Source organism: Corylus avellana, chromosome 10 (assembly GCF_965113065.1).
Source record: "Corylus avellana chromosome 10, dhCorAvel1.hap1.2, whole genome shotgun sequence".
Classification (NCBI taxonomy): domain Eukaryota; kingdom Viridiplantae; phylum Streptophyta; class Magnoliopsida; order Fagales; family Betulaceae; genus Corylus; species Corylus avellana.
This window is the reverse complement of record NC_142499.1, coordinates 767,705-780,365: the sequence shown is the minus strand read 5'-3', so window position 1 is coordinate 780,365 and position 12,661 is coordinate 767,705. Positions and strand designations below refer to the sequence as shown.

Here is a 12,661-nt window from a genome sequence, read left to right as displayed (position 1 = left end):
GTTCGAGGGCCATTATGTTGTGGAATTCCTCCTTTCATTTTTTTAATCAACAGTTTACCCATTAGTCATGTTTTGGTGCTCAACTAAATGAAAGAAGAGGCAAATCTGGAAAACCCTAAGCTAGCACTGAGGCCTTTTCTGGTAAAAGCTTTCCTTTACTAAAGCTAGAAATGCGTCTCTCTGGACTCCATACAAGAGGAATCCACCACTCCAATAAAAGCCAAAAGTTTCATTGTTTTTCACAGATTCCTGCACCCACTTTATTCCTTGCTAAAGCCTTATATTTACCCCTGATTTCCTGTATGTACGATAATTTTTTCACCACTTTGCACATGCAAAATGAGCACAATACCACTCTTCCTTTGCAGCCATATCTTCTTTCTTCTTTTCCTTAGTCTTCGATGTTCTTCCCAAAAGACCTGCCCAAACTGTGGCTCCATTCAAGTCCCATATCCTCTAAGCACAAACCCTAACTGCGGTGACCTGGATTACTCTCTCCGTTGCGATCCCGGCTCTCAGAAAATTTATTTTGACTCCCTAAATGGAAGTTCTTATCTTGTACTCGGCATCATGGCCGCATCTCAACGGATGGTGGTGCAACCATCGGCGTGGCTGCCTGACAGATGTGTTACTCAAGACATGCTGGTGAGTGAAGGCCTCTGGTTGAACCAATCTCTCCCTTTCAAAGTCACTTCATCCAACACCATCTTCCTCTTCAACTGTTCACCTCGGCTTTTTGTATCTCCTCTCAATTGCACTCCTTCCAGTCTCTGTCACCGTTACTTGGAGAGCTCAAAACAAGTCGATAGTAAGCGAGCACTTCAATGTGCAAGTGCTCTTGACCCTTGTTGCACCTTTGTTGCGGGTGGGATGCCTTCAGCATACAAGATACGGCTTCACAGTTCAGGTTGTAGAGCTTTCAGAAGCATCCTTCATTTGGATCCTGAGAAGCCTGCTGATCAATGGGAAGCAGGGTTGGAAATTCAATGGGCTCCCCCACCGGAACCAGCATGTAAAACACAAGTCGATTGCTCTGGTGCTTCCAAGTGTTTACCTGCCGGTATAAATGGCCGCCTCCGGTGTCTTTGCAATAAGGGACACCTTTGGGACCATGGTCTTGGAACTTGCTTGAGAAAGAAGAAAAACACTAAAGTTGGCCTCAGCTTAAAGGTCTCCATAGGGGTAATCTCTTTTTTCTCTCTAGCAGTAGCAATAACTGCTATCAGAGTCAAAAGATACTGCAGACTCTCCAACCTAGAAAAGGTGGCCAAGGCAAGAGAGGAGATGTTGAAGTCAAGTAATGGTGGGAAATCTGCCAGGATGTTTCATTTGAAAGAGATGAAGAGAGCAACAAATAATTTCTCCAGAGACAGGATTTTAGGGAGTGGTGGTTTTGGGGAAGTCTACAAAGGTGAGCTTCAAGATGGGACCATTGTGGCAGTCAAGTCAGCAAGAGTTGGCAACGTTAAAAGCACCCAACAAATTCTCAATGAAGTGGGGATACTGTCTCAAGTCAACCACAAAAACCTAGTTAGACTGTTGGGTTGCTGCGTGGAAGGGGAGCAGCCATTGATGATCTACGAGTACATCTCAAATGGAACCCTCTATGACCATTTACATGGCAAGTTTTCCACTTTCCTGGACTGGAAAACGAGGCTGAGAATTGCATTACAAACTGCTGAAGCATTGGCTTATCTACACAATGCTGCATACACTCCCATCTACCATCGAGATGTCAAGTCCACAAACATACTATTGGATGATGAGTTCAATGCAAAAGTTGCAGATTTTGGGCTCTCCAGATTGGCTCACCCAGGGCTGAGCCATGTATCAACCTGTGCTCAAGGAACGTTGGGGTACTTGGATCCAGAATACTATCGCAACTATCAGTTATCTGATAAAAGTGATGTTTATAGTTATGGGGTCGTGCTGCTTGAGCTTCTGACCTCCCAGAAGGCAATTGATTTTTCGCGCCATCAAGATGATGTCAACCTAGCCACTTATGTGAGCCAAAGGGTCATCAATGGTGCAAGCATGGAAGTTGTGGATCAGCGGCTTCTCGGCAAGGAGCCGTTGGGTGATATACTGACAAGCATAAAGCTCTTGTTAGAGCTTGCACTTTCCTGTTTGAGAGAGAAGAAGGGGGATAGGCCTGGAATGAAGGGTGTTGTTCAAGAACTGCAATGCATAATCCAAATTGTTGATCAAGAAGAGGTTAGTATTGAGACTCTATGAAGGTACTGCGAATATAACTTTTTCAGATTTTTTCTTTTGGAGTTTATTTTTACTGTCAAATATGTTTGTTATATATGTGGATGTATACAACCATGAATATTCATGCTGCAAAGTTAAAGGTGGTGGAAATGATTCCAAGAGGATGCTTATTCTAAAGTGATTCCAAGGATGGGTTTGAGTAAAAGGTAAGACATAAAAGATAGAGTGGGATCAGATGCCTACTTTGGTACTTTCCACAGAAAGTATGAAATGTTCCAAAAGATATGGACTTGCAGAGTTATGGGGGTAATTGGAATCACTTGGGGCTAAGCATGATTGTTGCTCTGGGAAAAAGCAAACCAACTTTTGGAAATGGAGAAAGCAATTACTTATATAGTTTAAATTGGAAAATTGAAACTGTCAAAAAAAGGAAAGCATTACTGAGTAATGGGTGCTTTATGTATATGTGTGAATCATAATGCAAATCAACATCAGATTTTATAATGTTTATTGTACAATATTCTCGCCCCACAAACTTAAGTGGAGTACTAATTTTTAAAGCCTTTATTGCATTGAAGACAACTAAAAACAAAAATATATTTTAAAAAAAATTGGGTTGGTGATATCAATTGCAATTAAGTAATTGTTTGACTTGGGTATGTTCAAGTTTTTCCATACTTCACAACAGAAGCGATAGCTAGCTCAGAATTCCATTTACTAGCTTCACGAGCAACTTGTACACATGCTTCTTGAGCTACTCGATTAGCTGCAACACCAGGTGCATTTTCCCAAAGTTCCTCCACCAGTAGCACATGTATTACTGGCATAATATCTATGATTGGATTCAAAAAATCGTAGGCCTTGGACAATTTAGTGAAGAAAAAAGAGCAAAATTAAACCAAATACAGAACAAATTAGATAAATTAAGCATAACAAACGTTTTGCACAATCAAACTACTACACAGCTAACGTGCAATGACTTTATAAAGCTCAATATGTTACTTGTTCCTTGTTCCTTGGCACAATAGCTTTCGTGCTAGCGAGTTCGATCGGAGCTTGTTCAAGCAACATAAAATAAGTTTTTCTTAATGTCCGGAACACACAACACACGTTTCAAGCATGTTCAAAGACCATATTATGCAAAGCAATTATGCATAGGACTATGCATCTTTAATATGGTACAATTTTTTTTTTTTTTTTCTAATTAATATGGTACAATTTTATTGATTGCTGACCTTTGTAGTTCTGGCCGTGTGCATATGCTATTGTTTTATATGAAATCCTTTTTGGAGTAGAATCCATACGTTCTGTTCTGAGCTTGTCAGCATATTTAACAGAGGATTGGTGAGAGAGCAAAAAATTATAAATTCTGAAGAAATATGATTTTGACAAGAATGTTGAAAAATGATATGCCCAATAAAAATGATAAAAAGAATACTTTGTGATATATTTGTTTAAGGATATTACATTGAAGAAACTATACCTTGTAATTCTTTCAAAGTGGCCAATCGAGGGGTTTGAGGGGCAGGCGAATAAAGATGAGAGTCACTTTGAATAATGCAATTAGTCAAAAGCAATGTGATTACTTCTAGTGGTGTTTATTGTAATCATCATGGTTTTCATGCTCTAAGTGTAGGAATTTGCAATTATGGGTGTCCAGGTAAAAGTGGTCGAGAAAGAGTAGAACATTGAAACAACGTTATTAAAGATTATCTCCAACAACATAAAGCCTATAGGCAAAAAAAATTTCACCCGAGTAAAAAGTTTTCTAGAAAGGTCCAGCCCCCCTTTCCGTATAGAGATATTTCAAAATTATTGACATATGGCATTTTTACCTAAGCATGACGAGTCCTAATCTCATGCTCCTATTCATAAGGTCAAAACTAATGAATTGGCCGGATAGGAGATCATATTTCTATTTTGAAGAACATTCATGCTTCCTTGAAATACACCAAAAGTAAATGAAACATATACTGATGGAAAGGTTTCTGTAAAACTAACATGAAATCATACTTGCAACACAAAATTGGTTTTGTATTAACTTTAAATACATTTGAGATATCTTGACCGGCCTTGCCATAGGCAATTCAAAGCTTCCAGAGGAAAAAAGTCGCAAAACTAGCCGCATGTCACCGACGATAACGGTAGCGTTTGAAGTTGAAATACACGTGCAATATACCACGTTCAAATGTGCACTTAAAGCCCTTTTTATGAGAATATTCCCATTCCTTGTTTACAATCCGAAAAGCCTGTGATACAATCAATGCACTGAAGTTAATCCTATGAAAACCTTTGATTAAAAAAGGAAAAAAGGTCAAACCACCAGATCAAGAAAACTCACGATGTCCTCATAAGGTGGCCCTGCATGGAACCTTATAATGCATGTCTCACCGTTGCTCCCATCCTTCTCAAGAGTGTAATGTGGAGCCTTTATCTTGTCAACAAGGTCTGGATAGAAGATATTAAATTTATAACCTTGCACAATCTTTGGAGGCGGGTTGTCGTGATCATAGTGAGTCTGATTGTATTTATTCCACTCATATCCTGTGTGGACGCGGTTGAAATATTTCGGCTTCCTTGGTCGGTACTTGTCATGCCACCAATACACCTGCATCCATGTCAAAAGAAAAGAAAATAATAATAATTCAGAAAAAAAAAGTACAGGGAATGCTGCCAAATGCGATATCATTTTCTTCAAAGTATTAGAATATAAAGGTAAAAGATGAGGAGAATGGCCAAACAAAGCCACCTGAGAGTCCAGGTTCACTTCAGCACCAGAGCCAAATATTGCATCCCCTTCATCCATGGATCCCATCGCTTTCATGGCCTTCAGCTCTAAATTATCTTCTGATGGAGCTGGCTTTGATGCCAAGGCTTCTTGAATCCGTCTTTGCTGTTCTTTCACAACAGCCATACGTTTCATTTCCTGTGAAATTACAATAACATTCTTATGGTTACATCAAAGAAGATATCTGGTTACATGCTCCCTATAAGTAAATTGTTCAGTAGACGTTCTACTCTAAAGGTCAAAATATCTGCTTAAATGCTCACTAGCAATTAGTTGGAGCTGATTTTGGGTCACAAGCTCACAATAAAATAGCCATTGCATTGCGTAAGTAAACTTACCAGCATAGCCCTGTCCTCTTCAGGGTCAACTGCTTCTTCATTTTCATCACCGTGCAACAGTTCTGGTGAAAATGAACCAGCCTCTTGCTCATCCTCATAAGTCTCTTCCTTTATGGGTTCTGGAGAGAATGTTTGAGCATCTATGCAGAAAAAATAATGAGCACACCATCCTTGGAGCAACATTATGTGTATATATAGAAAAATGACAAAAAATACACACCATTAACATCATCATGCTCACTGTCATCCTCTTTCAGTTTTAAATCATGATCAGACTCCAATATATTTTCACTCTCCAAAGGTTGCTCAAGGCGTTGCAGATGCTTCATCAACATTTTAGTGTGAATTTCCTTCAAACAAGCCTGTATTTGAAACAAACAACCAGTAAGTCAAACTCATAAGAGGTGACGAGATACAAAAACATGGAAGAAGATCTAATGATAAATACCTTGGCCTTGTATATATGGAGGCGTTTAAGAACAGCCTCCCAGTACTCAACTACCTTCGCTGTGCCAGAACGCATCTGTGACTCAATCTGGGACTGCAATGCCTCTAATTCGGTATAAGTTTTTCCTTGCAAGAGATTCTTGACATCTGCTTCAATACTGGAATGCAGACCCCTTTCTTCAGCAAGCAACTCAGCAGGCGGTTCTTCCCCACGCACCCTAGCGCGATCCAGTGCGTCCTTTTTCTGAGCTTCAGTTAGCTCCCAGTCACAGACCACCAAAAGGGCCTGTTCAATTGCACATATCAAGAGATTGTCCAGTTGACCAACCAGAATTGCAAATCCTTACATAAGTCGGTTAAAGATGAAATGAACAAGCATTTCAACTGTTCAATGAATCTCTCCCTCTTTCTCTCTCTCTCACACACACACACCATTAATGGGTTAAAAGTGATTACGAGTGTGAGCAACAGATTTAAAAAATTAACGAAAAGTTATCTGAACTTCAATGCTAAACAACATGAGCTACACAAAACTCTCACTTCCCTCCCCGTTCCCTTTCCCATCTTTCCCATTTCCCTCCCTCTTACCAAACATAGTGTAACACACCAATTTATTCTACTGGCACTACAGTTTTAAATATGTTTTGTCCTGAATCAACAACTTAAGTTTTAATTATTGTTAGAAGGGACCAGAAGGTTCTAGGCTTGAAGGTGAGGTGTCCCTTTAGCTGTCAATTCATGAGTTGTGTTGTCCTATATATTTGAATGAATGGAATGAATGCATGAGAGAGATTCACCCCAATTTTCTGTTACATTTTCCTATTCCCATCATAACTAACAATTATCATGTATTGTCAAGCTACGGAATACAATGTTCTCAGTTTTCACACCTAAATGGAAAAGAAATTGTAACTTTATTTATTGCACTAACTTTATAACTCATAAGTCTAAACTCAACAGTGTCAAATCAACTATCACGCCAAATACAAGTAGAATACTACTTTTTTTTTGATAAGTAATAATACAATCTTATTAAAAGCGTAGGGCACCCCTTAGTACACTAGAGGTATACGAAAGAAAACACCTAACTAAAAAGGGAAAAGTGAACAAGGAAGCCATCAAAACTAATCACAGAGGGGATACATAAGCCGACAAGTAGAATACTCCTTCATAGAAGTAACAAGCTTTTTGATAATTATCAACCTAACAAATGGAGCAATAGAGAATTCTATGATCTCCAAGTCTCAAGGCCCTGCGTTCTGTGACTATCATAGTCCTTCTGTCATCATCCAGTGACAGGAGACAACTCGAGACTCAACTAAAACACAACTTTAAGCATGGACATGTCTTCAAATAACTGAAATACTTATAGCAGAAGCGTCAACAAAAAGAAAACAGGCTAATTATCAAAGAAAAAGAGGAGGGGGGGGGGGGGGGGAGAGAGAGAGAGAGAGAGAACAGGCAACACTAAAATATGCAATATATATATATATACACACACACACACAGCCACATAAACACAGCTTTTAACTTCTCAGGATGGGCTTGACTTCACATCTGGAACAATAACAATGAAAATATAATCGAGGAAAAGACGCAAAAGATATATATGACAAGTTATTACTAACACTCTCAAGGCCTGATAACCACTAAACAGGTATGGTAAATGCAGCAGCAGAATGATACCTCCCAGTACTCTACATGTGTTGGTGTTGCCCTGTCCAAGTCCAAATGCATTTTGATGTCATCACGAAGCTCTTCCATTTCTTTTACAGTCAAGCCCTACACCATGGTATATGTCAAATGCCATCGCCAATTGTTAAAATTTAAAAGAAAAAAAAAAATCAAGGTTATAATCACCAATAGAGACTCATTACTTGTAACTAATGAAGGAGAAGATGCAAAAAATGAACAGAAAAAAAGAAAAAAGAAAAAAGTTCACCTCTGGATAACAATTCCACCCAACAATCCCAAAAGAGAGCTAGACAGAGAGAGTAGGAAGAAGGAAAAGAAAAATGATGCATATAGATCTAAAGCACACTAAAAGGAAATATCTATTATCTATGGTTATCTCACTCTTTCCCACGACAGAAGCATGAAAAAGCTCATAGCTAAGAAGTTGCGCAGAAAATGAAAGGAAAATTTAAAAGAGAAGGGGGAAGGGGGAAGGGGAGACAAAATTTGAAAACAAGCTAGAACCTCAAGGCATAAAAGGAAGTTACCTTGAAGACCATGTACGGTTCATTTATTTCTATATCAAAATCTTCAGAGCCATTGAGCTGCTTGTAAAGAACATCAATAGGCTTGGTACGCCCTTCACGCAGTCTAATCTCTGACCTCACTTTGCTTTGATCAAAATGAAACTGAAGAGTGAAACATGCTCACTCATTATATTGCCAATGGAAGAGAAATGAACAGAACAAAACAACAAAACTGAAAGCTCAATCAGCAAACAAAGGACAAGGTAAAGGCTATGGATGACAGCTCAGCACTGTACCTCTTCTTCTTTCTTCTCCCAGTCCTGAAACTCAGCCCGGGCACGTTCTCTGGCTAACATTGCCTGCAGAAACAACAGAAACTCTAATTCTCTATGCCAACAGGTTTGAGAAGAAAACTCTTGAAATAAATGGAATCCAATTTACCATTTCTTCCTCATGTTGTGCCTTTTCAATAGCCCTTTCCTCCCTTCTCTTTTTCACCTTTTCAATCTCTGCCTGCAGTAAGAATTCAAGTAAATATAATAATAGTCCTAAACTGCAAAGAATGAGTACCTGTGGAAACATAAAATCATTGCAGCACCAATGTACCTATCTCAACAAATATGGAATACAAAAAAAGTTGAATAAACATAGAGGAAGCATCTTAATTCATTCATTTTCAAGTAACAAATGAGCAGGGTGGTAGTAGTACTTACTACAACTGCTCTACAACAACTACTACTATGAGAACAGGAGAAACTTCATGAACACAAATGAGGGCAGGTAAAAGATAAAGATCACACTATGAACTTGGCCTGTTGGCAACAGTAATTGAGCCTTAAAAAGCCATTTACGTAATTCATTTCATGAAACTGAAGAACTAACTACATCAGAAGTTAAATTTTGGATCCCTTAATTGATTATCAGGATGAGACTATGACTTAAAATGACTTAAGAGACTAAATTGACCCTCAAAAGTTTGCTTTCTCTTACAAAGCCGACTTTAAATATTCAACAGGCTTGACCTGATACTCAATCCTAAATCCCAACTTAACTTGCTAAGAAATTTCAGAAATAAATCTTAATGCCAAATCCCAAGATTGAGACATTGAACCAATATATCAACATGTACTCTGTTAATACTTAAACCTTTATTTAGAATTATCCAAGCCAGTTTTATGAATTGGGTTCAGCACAAATTCAGATACATATCTCATCCACTGACAGGCTTAGTGAATAGATAGATTTACACTTAACACAATGTGAATATATTTTTGAAGACTTTGTTAATAATTCTCATGATATCCACAACAAGTTTCGCACGATAAATATCCAAACTCCAGCATGAAACCATGCTCCAAATGGAGGGAACTATTTACCATAAATATCATAGCTTGCAGGAATTGCAACCATTTCAAAATCAACAATGTGTTATGCTTTTTGATTGGCATAGTTTTTGAACCTAAGGTGTAGCAAAACCCCAATCCATTCCTTTACCACCTATGCCCTAAGGTCCCCACTATGTGATTTATTCACAATCATGAGTCTTCCCCCTCGCCTCTCAGCAATAATTGCAAAATATAACTTCATTATGAATCCGAATATGCCCATTCCGATATAGTAATAAAAAACAAAATCCCAAAATTTCTTTTTGATAAGTAATGTAAAACTTTATTGAAAAAGCGTATGGCACCCCTAGGTACATACACAGGGGCTCTCACAAGCCTAAAACCCAAAAAACAGGAAGAGCGCCCACTACCCAACCAACCCAAAACACGCGCCAGCCCAACACCCACAAGGCATCAAAGCCCAAAACCCTCAAACGCTAACAAGCATGAGTCTTTCCCTTTCCACACCTAGATGAGGCTCCCTTCGCATCATAGTTAATGGATCATTCCAAATTCAGAAGCTCCCTTCTACCCTTCACCTTCCGAGGGGTGTCCTCTATAGAGTCTATGCTGCCCTCAACCCCCAGTAAAATCCCAAAAGTTGTTCAACATTCATTACTCTCTCTCTCTCTACCTACATGAGGTTCAGTTGGCTTCTGCATTCTATCTTCTACTTAATATCACTAAAATAATTTCCACCAATCACATGAGACATTTTTAACTAGATAGAAGTAGCTAGTCAACACCATGAAAGCCTTAGCAAAGACTACATAGGCTTGAAAATGCAAAATGACAAGGAATGTAACTGACATGAAAAGAAGTAATCTTGGAGTAAAACTCATACCATCCGTTCTCTCTGTCTCTTTTTCTCAGCTTTAGCTGAAAACTCGTCAAGCGGCACACCTTGGGAAACATCACGCTCAATCTTCTTACCCCATACAAATCTGCAGATCAGAGATTATCAAGTCGGATAAATGCATTACAAGAAAATGAAATGCACTAACCCATAAACGAGTCAAGCCATCATCAACTAGTTTTAAACATAAGGCATGCACATACAATATGAGCAATAGCTTTACCCATGGCATGTATATGAGATGCACTTTCAACCCAGCACAAGAAAAGAAAAATAAAGTAGCAATTTTATCCTCCTAACCATAACTTGCTGAAGTTAACTAACAGAAGACAGTAATTTACAAATATGGCCTACTTCTACCACAGAATAATTACACAACAAATATCATTCTTCAGCTAATAAGCTTGATAAAAATACTGAACTTAGACAGAAAAATGCTTCCAGACACACATACACACACCTATGCTTAAGAGTTAAAGATTATTGTTAAGCATAACTATCCACTATAACAGAAAACTGTTGAAACAATTAGAATCAAAAGCATCGAAAACCCCAAAACCAAAAATTCATTAATTTCTAGTTAAATGGTCCAAATTTAAACAACTTCAAGCAACAAATAAAAAGAAAAAAAGAAAGAAACTTACTTCTCATTGAGATTGGAATCGCCAAAGGGATTCGAATCATTCGAATAGCCAGAAACCGTCTGCTCTTTCAGCTTCTTCGCAACTCGCATTGCCTATACAATCAAACCAGGAAAACTTTAACCCTCGAAATCAACAAAATATAATACAACAAAAACAGAAAGAGAAACGAAAGCGAAAATCGAAACCTTCTTCTTCGCCTTCTTAGACATGTACTCGTTGATTTCTTCTTCCGTGACGTTCCTCGAGGACCTCTTCTTCCGCTTGCTTCGGTCACGGTCATCGTCGCTGTCGTAGGAATCGCCGTCGTCCGAATCCCGATTGCGCGAAGAGCTCCGGCGGCTCCGGCGTCTGCTGCTGCTTCGTTCCTTGCGCTTTCCGGAGCCCCGTGCCTCCGGCGACACGTCTCGGCTGTACGAGTCGTCGGACTCGGACTCGGACTCCGAGTCATCGGATCGCCTGCTTCCGCGTCTCTTTGAGGACGACGACGTTTTGTCCTTGTCGCTCTTACTACTTCGCCCACGAGAACCCATTTGTTTTTTGCGGCGAAACGTTTCAGAGTCTGGTTCCTTGAAATCGATTAGTACTGTTAAATCCCAAATTGTTCACTGCGGTGAGGTTCTGAACGAGTAATAAAATTGGTCCTTCCAGTTTGTCCAGTCACATTAAGCCGCGTGTATATATATCTTGCCAAATCAGCACGCCATCGGTTTAATAGTCCACGTCACCCATGCATTCGACTTGGCCTTCCCTTCTCGAACAACTCTCGACCGACGCCCCAATCCCACCCCCCCCCCCAGGCCCCAACAAACAATTTCACATACTCTGAAGCCGAACACGAAAAGAAAGGCACGCCGGCCAGCGCTCTGGCCAACAGGGTCTTTCCGGTACCGGAAGGTCCCACTAGCAAAATGCATATTTATTCTTGGTGAACAGTATCACGCTTCATGTGGGTTCACCAAAGCATAAATGTGTGTGTTTTATTGTGGTTTTTTCTGTGTTTTCCTCTTTCTTCATCTATTCATTTCCCTTTTTCCCATCGATCCTCTCTGCCTCAATCTTATTTTCAAGGTTTTGTCCTTTTTCTCGTTTAGTGTTAGTCGAACTCGCTGCTCTCCGGCGTCGTTTTGTTTTTTTATCTAATAACAAAAAACAAGTCCCTTTTTAAGATTTGCTTCCTTCTTGGCCTTCAATTATATGGAACAGCTCCTCTATATGCATGATTAATGTTCATTATTATCACAAGTCACAACGTTGGACATGACATGTCTACTTTTTTATCAAAAGAAAAGATCATTAAAATATCTAAGAGCCGTTTCGCCTTTTAGTTTATAGCCTACCGAGACACCACCCAAAAAAAAATAATAATAATAACTGAACTTATTTAATCAATCCCTCAAACTCTTTAATCATAATTAATTAATTTTGTATTAAGTTACCATAAAAAATTGACAACTTTTATATCATGTCTCGAACATGTCAGAAATTGTCCATCAATCATCAAACATATAAGAAATGACAACATTAAAGTAGTTTTTCTTCTATTTTTAAGTGACAGCAGCAAAATCAGTTCATATTAATGTAAATCACCCAAAGAAAAGAGAAATACTATAAGTCAATAAATTTATCATATTTTACTCATATTATCCTACAATCAATATAAGCCATATATGAAAAATTTATTAACTCCTAACATTTTTTCAAAGAAAATGAAAAGTGACCAAGTTTTGCATGCGCTCTTATATGAGTTTTATTCTTACTGAGAGTTCTATTTAACTGTTGCACCTCTTG

General features: G+C 38.7%; 1 protein-coding gene and 1 pseudogene across 1 annotated transcript; one reads left to right on the top strand and one right to left on the bottom strand.

The window, feature by feature from the left end:
• Window positions 1–302: 302 nt before the first annotated feature.
• LOC132191640 (wall-associated receptor kinase-like 20 pseudogene) lies at window positions 303–2,390 on the top strand (annotated as a pseudogene).
• Window positions 2,391–4,161: 1,771 nt separating this feature from the next.
• On the bottom strand, window positions 4,162–11,465 carry LOC132162047 (cactus-binding carboxy-terminal, cactin). The gene is made up of 13 exons (XM_059572294.2): window positions 11,059–11,465; window positions 10,874–10,965; window positions 10,218–10,317; window positions 8,430–8,501; window positions 8,285–8,347; window positions 8,010–8,150; window positions 7,474–7,569; window positions 5,789–6,073; window positions 5,561–5,702; window positions 5,341–5,480; window positions 4,964–5,140; window positions 4,556–4,822; window positions 4,162–4,463 (listed from the first exon to the last, which is right to left on the bottom strand). Exons 1-13 carry the CDS (start codon window positions 11,401–11,403, stop codon window positions 4,344–4,346), a joined length of 2,040 nt encoding a protein of 679 aa, XP_059428277.2. The 5' UTR covers window positions 11,404–11,465; the 3' UTR covers window positions 4,162–4,343.
• Window positions 11,466–12,661: the final 1,196 nt, after the last annotated feature.